This window comes from Hyla sarda, chromosome 4 (assembly GCF_029499605.1).
Source record: "Hyla sarda isolate aHylSar1 chromosome 4, aHylSar1.hap1, whole genome shotgun sequence".
Lineage (NCBI taxonomy): Eukaryota > Metazoa > Chordata > Amphibia > Anura > Hylidae > Hyla > Hyla sarda.
In genome coordinates this window covers 181,933,195-181,953,603 of record NC_079192.1, presented here as the reverse complement: position 1 = coordinate 181,953,603, position 20,409 = coordinate 181,933,195, and the positions used below count along the sequence as shown (strand labels likewise).

At 40.7% G+C, this 20,409-nt stretch overlaps 1 protein-coding gene across 1 annotated transcript; it reads right to left on the bottom strand.

The window, feature by feature from the left end:
• Nucleotides 1-888: 888 nt before the first annotated feature.
• LOC130367425 (regenerating islet-derived protein 4-like) lies at nt 889-11,454 on the bottom strand. The gene is made up of 6 exons (XM_056569842.1): nt 11,378-11,454; nt 8,496-8,560; nt 6,015-6,109; nt 5,779-5,916; nt 4,586-4,700; nt 889-1,044 (listed from the first exon to the last, which is right to left on the bottom strand). The coding sequence occupies exons 1-6, from the start codon at nt 11,452-11,454 to the stop codon at nt 977-979; spliced, it is 558 nt and encodes a 185-aa protein (XP_056425817.1). The 3' UTR covers nt 889-976.
• Between the last annotated feature and the right edge of the window lie 8,955 nt (nt 11,455-20,409).

Below are 20,409 nucleotides of genomic sequence, written 5' to 3'. Positions count from 1 at the left end.
AATATTTGCCTGGCAGCACCATTCGTCATAACCAGGCAACATTAGTTACATAACGTAACACAGAGACAGTACAAAGCAAATGAAGTATTTAAAAAAAAAATATTACTTTAAAAGATTGCAATAGATTATACAGACTGTCGCTACCTTTTAACCTTTTATAACTTGCCACCTTTTGATGTATTCCTTAAATACTGTATCTTCTATAGCTTGAAACATGTCCTACAGCTGCTTGATTTAGAAGATTTTATAACATAAAGCAGTATATCAGATGCCTCCAGCTGATGACAGTACAGCCCACCAATGTAAGCTATAAGGTAAGTGCCATATATAGCAGTGCATTTTTAAGCAAGGTGCGGTATTAAGTGGCTTGAGATTTGCAGGCTTCGGTAGGATGTCAGTTCAGACAAGCGGAACCATTTTCTGCGGCTAACTTAGAATCCTTCTGATGTGTTTTTCTCCAGAATGCTCACTGCTGTGGACAAAGTATCTGCCAGTCCAGTCGTGGTTTGGCTGGGCTTCTCACTGTTCCTCGTGGTAAACCTTGATACCCAGCCACTGTACAAGATCACATGACACATCACATAACCTGTTACTTTTTATTCACTTGAAGGCTAACCTGCTTGTTTTACAGAAAGCAATTATGCAAGTGTTTAGTGTGTTTTACTGATGATAATGACTATATATATATATATATATATATATATATATATATATATATATTTGCACAATTGAGTAGATGTAAATAAATTGTATTATGCCAAACCACCAAATTGCATTGCTTTCTCCCTCCCTCTCTATATATATAAATATCATAATTCAAGCACACCCGTTCCCATAAAGCCAGATATAATAGCAGGGATTACTGAACGAACACCGTTGATTTTGGTAAAAATATTTTATTCAGATTTTAAGCGCACAGTAAAACGGTTCATATTGTGACCCGCCTTATGGCATTTCCCAGAGTATGATCATGTTCTTACGGTTTGTATTTGCACACAAAGTGGTTTTGTTCTGTACACGGAGCATCATTCCACTGCCTGTACTCTGCAAATAGAGAGAAAAGAGAAATATAAACCATGTACTTGGCCAATGCTACTTTTACGTTATATGTTTACTGGATGGTGCCATACTCCTAATGTAGCAGGATTCCAATTTTTCTCCCCTCAGACTCTACAGTGCTGAATAATAAGAAGTAAAAGGGGACATTGGTTGCAACCTTTAGCTATGTCTTTACATCTCATTATAGAAATGAAGTGAACACAGGGAACCTTAGCTTAAAGGGGAAATCCTAGGATGCAAAGTTATCCCCATGCCATATTTCCCCTAAAAAAAAAAAAAAAAAAAAAAGTACCCAGAAAGATTATCAGAATTAGGGTTAGTTAGTTTAGAAACATAAAAATAAGGCTTAGGGGAGACCTAATAACTATATATAAATATTTAAGGGGACAGTACAGAGATCTCTCACATTTATACCCAGGACTGTATCTATAAAAAGAGGGCATCCTCTATGTCTAGAGAAAAGAAGGTTTCTACAATAATACAGACCGGGGTTCTTTTCTGTAAGAGCAGTGAGACTATTGAACTCTCTTCCGGAGGAGGTGGTCATGGTGAACTCAATAAAATAGTTCGAAAGGGGCCTGAATGCATTTCTGAAGAGTAATAACATTACTATTACAGGTTATGGTTATTAGATTTATAGGGACACATTTAGAGCCTGGAAGGAATTTTCCCTCCTAGTATGGGGCAATTGGCATCAGCCTCATAAGGGTTTTTTTGCCTTCCTCTGGATCAACTCAGTAGGGACACAATGGCCCTTATTTACTAAGAGTGTTGTGTAGGTTTCTTTGTGGGTTTTAATTACCTACAATTCATTTCCCACAGTATCTAATAAGGTTTCCCTACATTTTCCACTTTCCCTACAATTTATTTTCCATGGTATTTACTAAGGTTTCCCTACATTTTCCACTTTCCCTACACTTTGCTTTTTTTTACACACGCTCTGATCTTTAGGGTTTTCCTCAGCTCAAATCCCCCACATTTTATGTGGAAACCTTAGTAAATATGTTGGGTTTTTGTGAAAATGTCGGGAACACGCCCCTTTTCGGAGGCCATGCACCCTTTTCCCGGTGGCCACGCCCCTTTTTCAGGGTTTTCTTAGCAAAATGGAGAGTTAGTCTGGGTTTTTTAAATTCTGGCGCAAAATCTGGTGCAGACAGAATTTCTGCCGCAATGCGACAGAATCTGGCGCACAACCTGACAAAACATGTTGGGTTTGCAATAGTAAATGAGGGCCAATAGGAATATTGGTTAAATTTGATGAGCTTTTATTAACCTTATGAACTATGGGGGAGATTTATCAAAACCTGTCCAGAAGAAAAGTTGCTGAGTTGCCCATAGCAACCAATCGGAGCGCTTCTTTCCTTTTTAACAGGGCCTCTGCAAAATGAAAGAAGCAATATGATTGGTTGCTATGGGCAACTTTTCCTCTGGACAGGTTTTGATAAATCTGCCCCTATTTTAGTATGTTACTATAACTAGCTGACTTGAGCCGGGTTCCTTTGAAGCCTTATCCTACACTGCAAATATCTACCGGAGGGCAGCAGTCGACCTTCTATTATCCTACGCTTACATCATTGTTGTGTATGAATTTGCACAACCACCCAGGGTGAGCAAGTCGTTTGCACAATAATTATTTCACCACGGGTTCCTACGTTACTACTCTATGGAGCGCCTGTTTCTCTCTTTCCTAGATCTATCATTCAAGGAATATTGGCTGCCTGAATTTCTCCACAAATATATCTGTAATCATTTGCAATCTGGGATTACATTGCATCTACCCAACCTGATTCTTCTTACTACACAAAGTGTTTATTCTGCTCATGAATTTGCCCATGCACGTGGCATCATGTACATTATTTATGAGCAATGTAGTACCAGATTGCAAATGGATTCCAATATGGGAAATGTAGTATAGGGACATTTAACAAATAAATGAAACACAATATGTTGCTAAAGTGACAGCCACAAATAAAACCACTAAGGGTGTGTTCACGTGTTCAGGTTTTAAATTCAATTATTGAATACAAAGCCAAGAATAGATCTAAAAATATGAGTCCTTTATATTTACTCCATTTCTGGCTTTGTACTTAATTAATGTTATACAAAACCTGAATGTGTGAAGACACTCTAATAAATCGGCGCCCATGTATCTCAGATCTACGGTTGTGGTTGCTTTAGCAAAAATCCAAAACACTGGATTTATTGTGGATTTTGTCTTTCATTAAAATGAAATTTTTGCTGATAAATTGTCAATGGTATCTTCATCATGTGCTATTAAAGGGGTACTCCACCCCTAGACATCTTATCCCCTATCCAAAGGATAGGGGATAAGATGTCAGATCGCCGTGGTCCCGCTGCTGGGGAGCCCTGGGATCCCCGCTGCGGCACCCCGCTCTCATTACAGCACAGAGCAAGTTCGCTCTGTGCGTAATGACGGGCGATACGGGGGACGGAGCAGCGTGACGTCATGGCTCCGCCCCTCGTGACATCACGGCCCGTCCCCTTAATGCAAGTCTATGGGAGGGGGCGTGACGACCGCCACGCCCCCTCCCATAGACTTGTATTGAAAGGGGCAGGCCGTAACGTCACGAGGGGCGGAGCCGTGACGTAACGATGCTCCGGCCCCTGTACAGCCCGTCATTACGTGCAGAGCGAACTCGCTCTTCACAGTAATGATAGCACGGTGCTGCAGCAGCGATCCCCGGGGTCCCCAGCAGCGGGACTGCCGCGATCTGACATCTTATCCCCTATCCTTTGGATAGGGGATAAGATGTCTAGGGGCGGAGTACCCCTTTAAGTCTTGCAGTTATAGTTTATACAATAGTGGTATATGCTTGCTGCATCTAGTTGTTCTAATATATTTATGTATTCAGTATTTGTTATAATATGTGAGCTCATGTTTTTCTTTATCTTATAGTCTGCTTTAGGATGTTTTTGTATCAGCAAAGCTTGAACGGCCAAGTTGACCTTGGCAACATCAGACAGTCATATTGGCCGGCATTTATCAGTGTCTTTATCAGACTGTTTTTTGTGTCTACAAAAGGTGCTAAAAAGGCACAAGCAGGGTTTATTTTTTGCACCTTTTGGTTTACACATTTCTGCTGATTTTAAGTTGTAATCCACTGATTTTGGCAATACACATGATATGGAAGGGTTTTATGAACTTTTTGTGAAAAGGTGCAAAAAAGGCACAAAGCCACTGAAAAGTCTCTAGAACTATACCATCCCAGACTTAGCTTAGCTTTTTGGTGTATGTGAAGAGAGAAATTTCAGAAAATGTGACCTGCACAAAACTTATCAAATGCCCTTTGACCCTTTAATAAATCTGGTGCTCCTACACATTACAGCACACAAAAAAAGGTGTAGAAAAATGCTTCACTTACACCTACAATGATAAATGCCGGCCATTGTGTCAATTCAGGTGGTCGAAGCTAAGTCTTTTCCTCCGCCTGGGTTCTTAAGGGTTCTCCATGAAAATATGTTGGACATCACAGTCCTTGTTGTACAGTAAATATTTATTACTTACTTGTTTCTATGGCCAGCTCCCCACAGTTCTCAACGTTATTCAAATTGTTGGGCTCTCCATTCTTCCAAGCACGATAATTATACATTGAGCCATCATTCCATTTCCAGCGACGATTCTACGACAGAATAAATATGGCATAAAATAAACTGACATAGTATCAGTGCAAACTTACACAAACATTCTGAAAAATTAACTGATTCTGCCTTTATGGTTTTTTAAATTCCGTTCCGTTCGGTCCTGCACTAGACATAATACTAAGTATACAATTTAATATGGGTATTATTTAAGAAGAACGATGTACATTTTTTGTGTATGTAGTAAATTTATTACAATCTAGAAACATAAAAAAATTTGTAATATTTGTTACAATGGCACCTGTGAAAAGGTGGGATATATTAAGCAGCAAATAGACAATCAATTCTTAAAGGCAATGCATTGGAAGCAGAAAAAGGGCAACTGTAAGGCCTGCACATTGACCAGGTCCCATTGTGATGGCTAGATTAATACAAAAGATCTCCAAAATGGCAAAACTTGTAGCGTGTTTACAGTATCCAGATGTATGGGGAACAGAGGCAAGCCCAGTGGTCCATTGCCAGAAAACACCTACTGTACCACAAACTACTAAAAACGTTACTGTTAGCTGGGCCAGAAAGGTGTCAGAACACATCATGCATTATAGCTTGCTGTGTATGGGATTGCATAGTCAAAGACTGGCCAAATGGTCCATGCTGACCCGTTTAATGCCAAAAGTGCCTACAATGTGCACATGAGCATCACATCTGGATTATGGAAACATACTGTACAAGTGGGTGACCTGGTCTGTAAAAGGATATTTTCTTTCACATTATTTAAACAGCAGGCCAATATACTATTGTTCCCAAAGTTCTAAAATGATTTGTTGTACTGCACTTATTGCAAATAATGACTTAGTAACATAAGTTTGTTTGGTATTTCATAGTAAAACTTAAGTTTGTGTGTCAGGGTCATGTGGGTTTTGATGTGGTTTTATTAATGAGAATGGCCCTAATTGCTGAGTATTTTCTCATATAGGCGTCTTTGGTTTTTCATTATGTAATAGCAAGAGTTAAGTATCTGTTTAATGGATCACCACTGGGCATCTGCATATGTGCTCCAATGATTGAGGCTACACAGATATATCTGGCTTAATCAATGTGCACATTTTGACTACTCACCTGTTCAGGGTCATGAAGTCCAATCCAGATATCTACATTTGGGGAGTAAGCAGCCACATGACTGGCAATAATAGATGCTTCGGAGTCATCTATGACTGAAGCCAAATGTGCACCGTGTCCATAACTGACACATTCGAACTGCAAGAGAATAAAGTTATGGGTCATTAGAAAACAGAAAAAGCATAATATTCTTGTGATTCTTGCAGGCTGTGCACTTTCTTATCTTGTTTTCTTACCTCAGCTTCAGACCAGGGCAATCTGAACCGGAAATATCCATAACAATGAGATTTGTAGAAAAACCATCCAGGTGGACATGAAGAACGAGGTGCCCCTATGTAAAATATCAGTGTTTTCTATAGTCAATGTTATATTTGTCTAGTTGTAAATATTGATAAAGCAAGGCAACTTACTAACTATATATTACACTTATAGGGGGAGATTTATCAAAGGATTTAGACTGGTTTTTCTTGTCTAAATTTGTCGCACAGAAAGTCGCAGTCTAAATATGTGCGACTTTTCTGCGACTTATGCTCTAGAGGATTTTTAGAACATTATGCATGCAAGTCTATTTTAGACTGAAATGCATTGAAAAATGCATTGGTGCTGAATTTATCAAAAGCGACTTTTCAGCGACAAGTCGCATAGGCTGAAAGTACGCCGAAATGTCAGACCATGTTGGAGCAGATTTAAATATAGACTAAAGCAAAGATCATGCAGTCTGTGCACAGAATTTATCAAGAGCCGTGCGACATTTGATAAATTAGGTGCACAATAGACCGGCCTAACGCTCTGTAGTTTGGTCTATATTGATGCGGGACATAGACAGCTTTGATAAATATCCCCCATAGTGTCTGCGTATGTATTGTGGATGAACCCGACTGACTGCAGTTATCTTTGATTTAATTGATTTTCAACCTTTTAACCAAGAGAAGATCCCTGAAAATGTTTCTGTCCCTAGGATAGTTTTGCTAGCTGCAAGCTTAAAGCTACTGCTGATAAACTGGTACAATGAAAATATAATATAATGTTTTTTAAGCAAATTATTATGCTCACCACGACTCCCCATGGCATCCCAGCTGATTTGTTTTAAAATCAGACCCCCATAAACAGTCCTTGAAAATACAGCTGAGAGCTGGACAAAAGCCATCTGACCCTGTTTTTGTTTTCTGTGTGAGCTGCAGGGAAAGGCCTTGAAATATCTGAGCAGGTAACAGGGTTAGAGAAGCAGTGAATATAGATAAGGCTGGGTTCACACCACGTTTCGTTAAATACGGTTCCCGTATACGGCTGGGAGGAGGGGCGGGGCTTAATCGCGGCGCCCGCACTCAGCCATATACGGGAACCGTATTTAATGCATGTCTATGGGCTGACCGGAGTGAACCGCAGCCTCTGGTCGGCTTCGTTTTCGGAGCCGACCGTAGGCTGCGGTTCACTCCGGTCTGCTCATAGACATGCATTAAATACGGTTCCCGAATACGGCTGAGTGCGGGTGCCGCAATTAAGCCCCGCCCCCCTCCTCCCAGCCGTATACGGGAACCGTAGTTACAAAACGTGGTGTGAAAAGGGAGGTGTGTGTGCCTCAGCCAATCAGGGACAATCTGAAGCTTTAGGCACACTAAAATGCTCTTTGCTCTCTAAGCTGAGGAGAAAAGAGGGAGGCCTGTCAGGCCCAAAATGGCCTCCAAACCCAGAACGCTGGTGCCCGATCATGTGTGTTAAGGACTATTGGACTTCCTGCCTGGAGTAAAATCGGATAGAAACAGGGTATATGCTCAGCAAAAATTACTCTTTACATTGCAAAATTTTATAACTTTAATGTGTGCAACTATATAAAGGTAATTTAATTTGGCTTGAGTTTTCCCTCTCATACACCTATGTAGCAATTTTCCAGAATATGCTCGATATACAATCAGGCAACAAGGAGTGTCTCAACTTAGACATTTATGATATATTCATATTATATGCCATAAATGCCTAATAGGAGGGAGTGTCATTTCTTGAACCCCTACCTCTTAAGCCGACATAGAGTTTCTATTAAATTCAGCATAAGTATACTATATTCCTTCTATGCTGCTTTGAAGAAAATGCCAACATGCTTTAAATGCCAATGTGCATTATCCACCATAAGATGATTTTAGTATGTACCTGCCAGACAGTAATGGACATGCTTAGGAAGGATCTTGTCTTGGGGCTAAATGGATATGTTGTGTGTCCAACGTAACGCTGTGGCTATCTTTTTATGAACTGAGTATTTCCTGTTGGAGTTTGTTCTTTCAAACTACCAATTCAATGGTTCCTTGTTTGTAAGTGTGAGGTCACTATTCTCCCTCCCACACATCAGCCATGCCACTCATTGAAACAGAAATAAGCTGCATTCCGTTCAAAAGACCAGTGTTTTCTAAACAGGGTGCCTCTAGCTGTTGCAAAAATACAATAGGTTGCAGAGTGATCTCTCCTCCCACCCAGTGGTTAGGCCTTCAATTGAAGCAGGACAGTTGATGTCATGTCTTGGCCGCACTGCAACCTGGGAAAACCTGTGTAATTTTTTATGCTGTTAAAAATTAATATTGGGGCAAAAATCACATAACAATTGTGAGACCACCATCACACACAGGTACATACACTATATTATGAACTACTCTAACTTTACAAATAAGAAAAAATCCTGGAATACCCCTTTAATGACTTCATACACTTATCTAGTCAATTCTACGTACCTTCTGAGAATGACACCCCAAGGATCAAACAGCCCAGAAGGGCAATGGCCAATGAAGATGACATCCTAAAAGCAAAGAGAAGTAAATTAATATGGCACTCCCTCTAGTCAAGTAGGAATCCCAATCCGTATAATGTCTTCAAAACAAATTTGGCACTCGATTTGCAATTGATATTAGTGTATTGTGCAGTCCGTATAAATACAACAATTGATGTTTCGTCCTACCCAGACCTTCATCAGAATAATACCGGACTATTGCGGAGGTGAAATTAGATGAATATTAGGAGGCCAGGTGCCATGCTCAGAGGAAAAAGTAACAGTGACCATAGTCACTAAAGCAATCTCATTATTCATCTCATTTCACCTCTGCAACAGTCCGGCAATATTATGATGAAGGTCCGGTTAGGACCGAAACGTCAATTGTTGTATATATAAGAACTGCACAATAAACTGATATCAATTGCAAATTGAGTGCCAAGTTTGTATCTATCTATCTATAATATTATTACAGGATATAGCAGGTAATGATAGTTTATAAAACAATATTCTAAAGCCAAGAATATAGTTATTAAGACATGCAAAGATAGCAGCCACACCTGGGCTCTGATGCCCAAATCTCCCTGTGACATCTGCGGGCATTTTAGATGCAGGACATCTTGTAATTCCAAATAGAAAATGGTCCTGTGGCAAGGTTAATGTGATATTATTTCTGTGTCATATATTAACACTTACTATGTCAAATATGAAGATTTTATACAAATACTTGCACATGGTCCCTATCTATGTATTCCCATTTTGCATGTAGAATATACTAAATAAAGACTTACCTATTCCAGGAAGTAAATCTGGCTATGTGAGTGAGAAGAAATGCTTTTGGAGGGGAACTTTATATGATCGCCTGCTGCTCTTTTTGACTTATGCCTCCCAGAAGGAGGGAATTGTGTAACAGATGGAGAGCAGGTAACAGAACACAGACAGGATTAGGCAATAAGGATATGGATATTACAGTCAATTATAGGGCTTTACCCTCACACCCTTATGTTAGACTCATCCAGGGAACATATCATAAGATAATCATATAAATACCATTTTAACTTACAATGTGGTACTAAACCTAGATAAACCTCACAACTCATTTGAAGCAAACATATCAATAGTTATATGTGCCCTTGGTAAATACTCTGGATGTACAGTTGGTGCATAGTTGTTTAACACCTTAACGACTCAGCCCATTTAGGCCTTAAGGACACAGCCAATTTTATTGTTGTGTTTTCATTTTTTCCTTCTCGCCTTCGAAAATCCATAACTCATATATTTATATTCACAGACCCATATGAGGGCTTGTTTTTTTGCATGACCAATTGTACTTTGTATTGACATCACTCATTTTAACCTAAAATGTATGGTAAGTAATTTTTTGTGTAAGGAAATATTATTGAAAATCACAATTTAGCAAATTTGGAGGGGGGGGGGGGGTTTCGTTTTTGCGCTGTATACTTTATGGTAAAAATTACATGTTTTATTTATTTTGTAGGTCAATGGTTACATACTTTTCTACTATTGTACTGTTTTCAAAAAATCTCAAACTTTTTAAATGTTTTTTTTTTTTTTTTGGACAAAATCAGTACATTTAAAATTGCCCTATTTGAACCACCTCTAACATTCAAATTTTTCCGTATACAAGGATGTGTAAGGGCGGATATGTGACTTTTTGATCGCTTTTAATAAAAAAAAAAGTGATGTGACCAAAAAGCTGAAATTTGGGACTTTTCTTTAACATTTACGCTGTTTATTATCTTTTACACTCTATTGATTAAAATGGGGGAAAAGGGGTGATTTAAATCTTTCTTGGGGAAGTGCTTTTTCAAATTTTCTTTTTTTTCCTTTTTTTGAACTTTTTTTTTTACATTTATTTTACACCAGATTTCTAATACTGTTCAGTGCTATGCATAGGCATAGCACTGATCAGTATTATCGACGATCTTCTGCTCTGGTGTGCTGAAAGGCAGATCAGAGCAGAAGAACCCAGGGAGAGTGGCAGAGGCAGGTGAGTCCGTTCGCCATCTTGGCTGATCTGATCTCCATGGCAGTGTTGCGGGCAATCAGATCAGCCATTTAAGGTGCGGCATTGCCGTAGATGCCGTGATCTGTATTGATCACAGCATCTGAGGGGTTGATGGCGGACATCAGCACGATCGCTGACAGCTGCCGGGACCCGCCGTGCATGAAGCCAGCACAGCTTCTTTGCTTGCGTCATAGCTGCGCTGTAAATGTACATTTACGGCGCAAGTTCTAAAGGGGTTAAGGAAGTTTTCTCTGTTTAAGAAAAAGCAACTGTTCGGCACTGTTAGGGGATTGGTGAGAGGTATAGGCAGACTTTGCAGCCCTCAGGTCCTCCAAGGCAGGTTTTTATCATGTACTTTGCACCCACAACCCCATATATTAAACACACAGATTCTCCAAGATCCTAAGATATGTCTTTTTGGTATAGTAGATGAGGAATTATGGCAGCATTACCCAAGAATAGAAAATTGAGAGAAACTTTCTTGTTATCGAGGAAACATATTTTGCATTAGTTAAAGATCTGGGTTAGGTGAGACTTAGGCTTTTTTTTTTTTTAAGAAAAACTGCCACTGCAGTTTTTGAGACAAAAACAAAAGTAGATCCAAAAGGAATGGGAAATATGAAGGAAGGACTTATACCGCCCTACTTCATGGATCCACTTTTGGCTTTGACTTCACAACTGCAGTGACATTCTTCAAAAAATACCAAGTGGAAACACAGTCTTAGGAATAGGGTTTGATTAGTTAATTCCATTGTTCCATTGTGGCTGCCCACAAAAGCTTTCTAAAATCTGGAGAGTCTGATTTTGCTCACCTTTACCTGTATCTCCTGGAGATAGTCCCTAAAAGGTGGCTCAGCCTAATAGTTCTTGCCCTTTTCTTAATCTTGCCCTTCATGCCTACCCCAGTATATTGAGACTCAGCTGGTATCTCTTCATTTATCAAACTAGCAAGTAGCTTTGGTAGTTTTTAACATTTAGTTTTCTTTCTTTTATGTATATTAACAAGTGACATCTGTTTTATATGTAATCTACGTCTTTCTGTACAACTGTTATACCTTTATGTATGTCTTCCCATACATTTTATTCTTTTGTAAGAAATACTGGCTGCATAAGTGGTAAATTATTATTAATATACCTGTCCTACCCCAACTGTCAATAAAAATCAGTTTAAACAATCTCTTGATGGTCGTGGAATCATGCCTTTAAAAATATAAATGGTAGTGGTTTCCAAAACTTTGAAAACTTGTGGAACAGCCTGGCTGTAAGTGTATGAAATCACGTACAAATCTTGTACGAAAACACTAGATGTCTTCCAAGACATTGTACAACACAGTCTTATTTTATGCAATAACAAACTTTGGAAAAATATTTCCAAATATATGGCCTGTAATTATGTCACTGATTCTTTGACAGTTAACGTACTTCATGCATACAGTACATTCTATGTTAAACATGCTCTATTTGATTTGGTCCGGATAGGCCATCAGTCGCTGATCGGTAGGGTGCTGACAGTACTGCACAGTGAATGGGACTGGAAGCAGTTGACTCCATTCACCGTGCAGTGCCTGGGCTGGTTAATGCAGCTCAGTTCCCATTAACTTGAACGGGAGCTGGGCTGTAGTAAAGTGCACCACTATGCAGTGAATAGGGCCAACTGCTTTTGACCCTGTTTATTGTTTAGTGCAGGGGCCAAAAATGCAGCTTTGTCAAGAGGACAGCGGGCACTGAGAGAAAAAACGCCATGCAAGGGGTTTTGAAACCTCCTATGAAGACATCATAGGAAAGGAAGTGCAATAAAGCTGTATTCTGATAGGACAGCTTACGTTCAATCCAATCATTCAGGCTGACAGGCAGGTACACCTATAACAAAGTGCTGATTCCAGCGAATCAGATCCACCTCCAGGTAAGTATTCAGGCTAGGTGGATCTGATTCACTGACGTGTCAGCGCAGTGAACCCTGCGCCAACACTTAATTCATTTGAACAGTGCTGCGCGATGACTCCTGCGCTAGCACTTAAACTTCATGCATGGAGCTCCGTGCTATGGACTTCAGCATGATTGCTCACACTGTGCTGCGCAGTGAGACCTGCGCTTGCACATAGTGTGAAATCAAGAGACTCCGTGCTGTAAGCATACATATGATTTCTATATCAGTGTAGCAAGATGAGGATTAGCTGAGCTGTAATTCTAAATGAAAAAAGGAATTATGCACCACTTATATGTATCATATTACATTTGCCCATATGTATCTTATAATCATCTGAGTAATTTTGTAGGACAATGTATCAGTCATGTCAATAAAATAGATTGCAGTATTCTATGTATAACTATTTCTGGTCGCATCTTGATCATCTCTTGATGGCCACCTGGATAACTGATTCAAGTAAAACTGTCATATGTGATTACCTGTGTCATCATTTATTATATCTTTCACTTTTATCAATTTTTATATACGGTACCTTTATATCCATATACCTACTAACTATTGGTGTATTAGGGACCAGTAAGAAGAGAAACAAGTCCAGCGTCCGATAACTCAGAGGATGATATTTATTTCATCAGATGGTCATAAACAGGAACACAAGGTACAGTGACGCGTTTCGGCCTTACAACAAGGCCTTAGGTGTATGACTAAGGCCTTGTTGTAAGGTTGTTTATGACCATCTGGTGAAATAAATATCATCCTCTGAGTTATCGGACGCTGGACTCCTTTCTCTTCTTGCTGCAAATTTGGGTTGAGGTCCACGCCCTGTCCGTGCGCACCTGGGGTGAGCTGAAGCACTGTTGTCTCCCTGCTCTATTAGGGACCAGTGTATAATTCCTTTTCTGTCATCCTTGCAATCATTATATTGTGTTATATCACCTCAGATTAAATGACCTGTCTTTAGGCCTGGATTGGACAATATTCCTCCATTTCCATATGAATACATCAATTAAATGGCTTTTGTGTCAACTAAAATGAAGTGCCTATTGTATTTATTATTGATGGCGGTGTGAGGTGAGAAGAATTGTCAGATAAATGCAGAGAAAGTAAATCCTTCATTTAGCCCCAAGGGGCTCAAACTTTTAAGCCTCTGGATCCATTTAGCCTCCTCCCGGGGCAACTTTTTATCGAGGTTCCCTTGTCTGGGACCAAGGATCATTTTGGTGAGCCCCCAAAATTTTAGGGTCATCACCTCTCCTCCATGTGTGTCACGTATGTGCCTGGCTAGGGGCATATCTGCTTCAGTGCGGATGGTACTCAGATGCTTGGAGATCCTTCTCTGAAGTTGTTGTGAGGGTTCACTGTGCTGACACGTCAGTGAATCAGATCCACCTGGCCTGAATACTTACCTGGAGGTGGATCTGATTCGCTGGAATCAGCACTTTGTTATAGGTGTACCTGCCTGTCAGCCTGAATGATTGGACTGAACGTAAGCTGTCCTATCAGAATACAGCTTTATTGCACTTCCTTTCCTATGATGTCATCATAGGAGGTTTCAAAACCCCTTGCATGGTGTTTTTTCTCTCAGTGCCCGCTGTCCTCTTGACAAAGCTGCGTTTGCAGCGAAACATGTTGAGGAGGGCTGAGAATTGTTTTTAAAACAGTGTTCACTCCTAATCTGCCCAGCACACTGCAGGTGCATGCGGAACTTACAGTTCACAGTGTAGGTGAACGGACAGGCACCATAACAGTTATATGAACGGAGTGAATTAACACTGTTTTTTTTTTTTTTAAACTGCCTGTTCATTTGTGTGAAGAAATCAATAAAGGAAAGTTTTAGTATATGGGAAATAGGGTATTTTTGGATCACCTTTGGTGAACTATAGGTTAGTGTAGGGGTGTAAGCTTGTCTCGGATTTCAAGCCCAACCCCTGAATGACATCCCCATCTCCAGCTTACCCCCCCCTAGTCACATCATTAGAGAGTACACAGAGTTTAAGGTAAGACAACTCATATATTATTTTATAAAAATATGATATTGCTGAATATATAATGTATTGTCCTTGCAGTTATACAGTAGTGGCTTTCCATGGATATTATGGCTTTAATATCTATACACCAATCAAAAGCCAGTAGGAGTTACTCAGGATTAGTGTGAGGTTTGTCCTTATCAAATAAGTATTTAAATGGTACCTGTCATTAGTAATAAAATTAATATGTTATAGATTAAAGGGGTACTACAATGGAAAACTTTTTTTTTTTAATCAACTGGTGCCAGAATGTTAAAGGGGTATTCCAGGATTTTTTTTATTTGACTTTGCTACAGGGGCTGTAAAGTTAGTGTAGTTTATAATATAGTGTCTGTACCTGTGTGTGACGGTTTTCTCACAATTCTTCTGTGATTATGACTATTGTCTGAGATTTTTCCCAGCTTGCAATGCGGCCGAGACCTGACTCACTAGTCAGCTGATGACAGGGAGCCTGTCTGCTTCAATAAAAGAGAAAGAAAAAACAAGGTGCGCTCCTAGTGTAGGCGGTTTAAGATAGCTTCAATATGCACCAAAAAATGGAGGCTTACCAGACGGTGTTGTGCTAAGAGCCAACACCTCAGAGGGCATATAGATTTGTGGTGGTGGTGGTCAGCAGCCACGGTAACCTTTCCAGATGCCCCTCGGTCAGCTGGATTAGTTTGCAGGGTTGTGGATACAGTCCAAAAAAGAAGGATATCCCAAATGGCGCTTCTCCTCCCAGGAAAGATGTGAGGCAGCAATCCACAGTAAAATTATGTGATTTTATTGCAACATAAGTTTCAAGCCCATACTGGGCTCTTCGTCAGGCATAATGTTAAGCAGTGTAAAATATAGTGTTTAAAAAGCCTGGGGACAGAACTTCAACCGGGTCATAGATCATCATGTAATGCATACATTAATTTAAAACAGTGTATATGGTTAAGAATATTAGATCTTAATAATTAATATAAAAAACACAATTGTAAAAGAAGCATATAAATGGTATTAACCAGAAAGTATAATGTGATGTGGCATTTTTTCTGCAGCGCTGGTACCCGCACTGGTGGCACCCACTGTCAGCATCTGGATGAATGAAACTCAGAGCGAGGCTGGTAAATAAACAGTAATAAGACCGCTTAGCATTGTCAGACAGTGATCACTGTGTAAAGCTGTTCAGACAACAGTAAGTATATCATTGTTGTCACAGTATGCTGTAATGGGACACGGATCCTGGCAGGCTGCGCTGACACGGGTGCGATGTGACCGGCAATCCTGTCAGACTCCGCTGACAAGAGCGCAGACTGGGTTCAACAGACTTTATTCCAGCTGTAAATGCGTTGAGTAACGACGTTGTTACAGGTTGTGGTAGTGGACATTCATTGTGCTTCTTAGTTAGATATATTTGGTTGTGTTTGTCCCAATATAGGGGAGGATGCCTGAGCATGGAGCGATCCAAAACACTTGGGACATACATATGCTGACCAGGTTAAGGGGAATTGTGGAATTATGAGCATGGTGAGGACATAAAGAAGGTATATGTTACCAACAGAATATAGTTATGATCATGTATATAAGGAAGAAATAACATAATAACAAACTGACAAAACTTCTTATTAGGTTATATGTAGAGATACAGTTGGTGACAGGTTGATGATAAATGGGGATAGAATGATGTGAAAGGTGGGAAGGGAGAGGGGGGGGGGATCAAACAGTGTAATCAAACAGCGCAAAATCCTCACCACTCATTCCACATCTCATCCTGGATCCTTCAAATGCAATCATGTAAGATGTATGTGTTGCAAAGAAATTAGAAATGGAATTAGAGAATTCAGCTCTAACAGCACTGGTGAAAAACACAATTTAAAATACAGGCTTACATGCCAATCCTTTATTTATTAGACTGTATTTGCAGATTACAATATGTTGGATGGACCATCCAGCCACTACAGAACCGCCTTAATAAACACGGACAGAATATCAGAAATAATTTCATGCTCCACTGTGTATTCAGGCACTGCGCCACTTCACATCCAGGTAGTGAAAACCTCATTTCGGTTATGCCTATTGACCATATACCCAGTAATCTAGCAAACCGGTTCGAAACTCTGAAAAAGAAGGAAGTCTTCTGGATGTACAAACTGTCCACCATCTCTCCAAAAGGACTCAATGAAATGGTGGAGACCATCATATGAACTCATCTGGCAGTTCCTTTTGGAAAAACCACCCTTTCATCAATTCCTTCCCCTTAATTCCATGCCCCCCCCCCCCTTGGGTTCCGTTCTCCCTCCCTCTCCGCCCTCCCACCTTTCACCAGAGGCGTACCGTGGGGGGTGCAGAGGGGGCTGGCCGCATCGGGCGCAACATCTGGGGGGGCGCGCTCGCACTCGCAGTTCTCTGCCCCTGCCTGGCTCACTCACTCTCTCTGCAGTGCTGGCTGTGCGAATCCGATCTGAGCCGCCGGGTTGCCGCCCACTGTGGAGGCAGTAGCGGATCCAGGGGGGGGGGGGGGCGCAACGGGGCAATTGTCAGCTGTCCTGCTCCACCACCCCTTTCTCACACCCGTCACCTTGCTATCACACGCCGCGGCTGTTCCATTCCTGCAGTCAGTGAGAGCCAATCACGGCAGGCCGGCGCGATGACATCACATCATCGCGCCGGCGCCCAGAGATCACGTCCCCGCGGCTCTCACTGACTGCAGGAACTGAGCAGCCGCAGTGTGGGAGAAAGGGGAGGGGGGAGCAAATTATAAGTGAGAGGGACAAATGATGAGTAAGGGGCACATGTCAGGGGGGCATTATATGTGGGGGCACATGACAGGACCCCCCCGTCATGTGCCCCTCATATATAATACCCCATGTCCTGTGCCCCTCACATATAATGCCCCCCCTGACATGTGCCCTTCACATATAATGCCCCCCGTCTGCCCCCTCAGGGGGCATTATATGTGAGGGGCACATGTCAGGGGGGCATTATATGTGAGGGCCACAGGACATGGGGCATTATATGTGAGGGGCACAGGACAGGGGACATTATAAGTCAGGGTCACATGTCAGGGGGGCATTATATGTGGGGGCACATGTCAGGGGGCAATATATGTGGGGGCACATGACAGGGACCCCGTCATGTGCCCATATAATGCACATATAATGCCCCCCTGACATTTGCCGCATACTTATAATACCCAAAGTCATGTGCCCATCACTTATAATACCCACTGTCCTGTGCCCCTCACATATAATGCCCCCCTGTCATGTGCCCCTCACATATAATGCCCCCCCTGTCATGTGCCCCCCACATATAATGCCCCCTGATATGTGCCCCTCACATATAATGCCCCTCTTATAATGCCCCATGTCCTGTGCCCCTCACATATAACGCCCCCCTGTCATGTGCCACTCATATATAATACCCCCTGTCCTGTGCCCCTCACATATAATGCCCCCTGTCCTGGATGCAGCTCATTTATGTTTCAATGGGTGGGGTGGCTGATATGTGGGAGGGAAGAAAATGGAATTATGGGATTTGTAGTAAAAAAAAGAAAACTGAAACAGAAAATACCAGTTCACAAAAAGCTAGCCACAGTGTTATGGTAATCTCCTGACATAGCCATTTAGCCCCAAGACAAGCTCAGATCCTTCCTAAGCATGTCCATTACTGCCTGCCAGGTATGTGCTAAAATCACCTTATGGTGGATAACCTCTTTAAACAGATTTGTAAATTACTTAGATTTTAAAATCTTAAAATCTTAATCCTTACAGTACTTATTAGCTGCTGTATACTACAGAGGGAGTTCTTTTCTTTTTTTAATACATTTTCTATCTGACCACAGTGCTCTCTGCTGACACCTCTGTCCATGTCAGGAACTGTCCAGAGCAGGATAGGTTTGCTATGGGGATTTGCTCCTGCTGTGGACAATTCCTGAAATGGACAGAGGTGTCAGCAGAGAGCACTGTGGTCAGACAGAAAAGAAATTCAAAAAGAAAACAACTTCCTGTGGAGCATACAGCAGCTAATAAGTACTGAAAGGATTAAGACTTTTTAAAAGAAGTAATTTACAAATCTTTTTAACTTTCTGACGCCAGTTGATTATTTCGGAAAAAAGAATGTTCGGCATGCTGAGGCAGCGTAGTACCCCTTAAGACCAAGCCCATTTTGACCTTAAGGACCAGGCCAATTTTATTTTTGCATTTTCGCTTTTTCCTACTCGTCTTCTAATAATCGTAACTCTCTTATATTTTCATCCACAGACTAGTATGAGGTCTTGTTTTTTGCGCTACCAGTTGTCCTGCATAATGACATCACTCATTTTACCATTAAATGTATGGCGCAACCAAAAAAATACTATTTGTGTGGGCAAATAAAAATTTTTTGCTAATTTTGGAAGGTTTCGTTTTCACGCTGTACAATTTACAGTAAAAATTACGCGTTCTTTATTTTTTTGGGTCAATACGATTATTGTTGCGCTTAAAAAAATTGCAAACTTTTTAACCAAATTAGTATGTTTATAATCCTTCCATTTTGACAACCTATAACTTTTTTATTTTTCTGCATAAGCGGTGGTATGAGGGCTCATTTTTTGTGCAATGATCTGTGATCTGTACTTTTTATTCATACCACATTTGTGTATATAAAACTTTTATAAATTTTTTAAAATATTTTTTAATAAAATGTGAAAAAAACAGCAATTTTGCGATTTTTTTATTTTTATTTATTTCTACGTTCAGGCCATTCACCATACGGGATCAATAAAATTATATTTTAATATTCACATTTACACATGTGGCGATACCAAATATGTGTATTACATTTTTTTAGTTTTTTACTCTTTATTGGGATAAAATGGGAAAAAAAGGACATTTTACATTTTTATTGGGGGAGGGGGTTAATACTGTTCAGTGCTATGCATAGGGCATAGCATTGATCAGTATTCTCGGCTATCTTCTGTTCTGGTCTGCTCGATCTCAGATCAGAGAAGAGGACCCGTGGAAGGTGGCGGAGGCAGGTGAGGAGACCTCTGTGCACTGTTCTGGATGATTGGAACACCGCGGCAGCGCTGCGGGCGATCCTATCATCCATATTTCTGACCACACTGCCGCAGATGCCGTGATCTATATTGAGGGGCATCTGAGAGGTTAATGGCAGACATCCGCGTGATCGCGAATGTCGGCCATTACCAGCAGGTCCCTGGCTGCGATCAGCAGCTGGGACCAGCCGCGCATGATTCAATCGGTCATGCATGATCGCGGTCATGTACAGGACATAAATATATGTCCTGGTGTGCTAAGTACTGCAGCACCAGGATGTAAATTTACACCCTTCGTCGTTAAGGGGTTACAGAATTGAATTTAAACATCTGTTTCATCTCACATATTTTTCTCTCCCTCTAAATTGGAAACTGTCCCACTAATACAGTATGTCTGATATCTCTGACACTGTCTCCAATCTGGCAGAAATGTTTTGTGCAGTAGTTGTCCTGTTTCACCCACATAGGGGGGCATTTACTAATCTTTTACTATGTAGTCTGGTTTTTACCCTGTTTTTTTCTACTTCATTTTTGACTATGTGCGACAAATTTACTAAATTGCTGCACGGCATTAATAAATTTGGCACACATAGGCAAAAGTGGGAAATTTACTTCATGTAGTAGAAAAAATAGTCTGTTCCTTTTTCCTGCTGTCTGAATAGGTTTGGCTGCTGGTTTCCTTCTGGATCTTTTGTTTTTGAGTTTTTTTTTAGCTTTTTCACCACATCTAAATAATTCAATAACTACAGTGGTCCCTCAAGTTACAATATTAATTGGTTCCAGGAAAACCATTGTAAGTTGAAACCATTGTATGTTGAGACCATAACTCTATGGAAACAGGGTAATTGGTTCTAAAGGCACCAAAATGTCATCCAAAAATAGGAAAAAGTGACA

Excerpts from the sequence above, each read along its gene's own strand:
- LOC130367425 (XM_056569842.1), bottom strand. The coding sequence starts at position 11,454 with ATGAAGGGCAAGATTAAGAAAAGGGCAAGAACTATTAGGCTGAGCCAC. Across the intron at positions 5,917-6,014 it reads TGCCCTGGTCTGAAGCTGAG|TTCGAATGTGTCAGTTATGG; the intron begins GTAAGAAAACAA and ends ATTCTCTTGCAG. Across the intron at positions 1,045-4,585 it reads GGAGCTGGCCATAGAAACAA|AGTACAGGCAGTGGAATGAT; the intron begins GTAAGTAATAAA and ends CTCTATTTGCAG.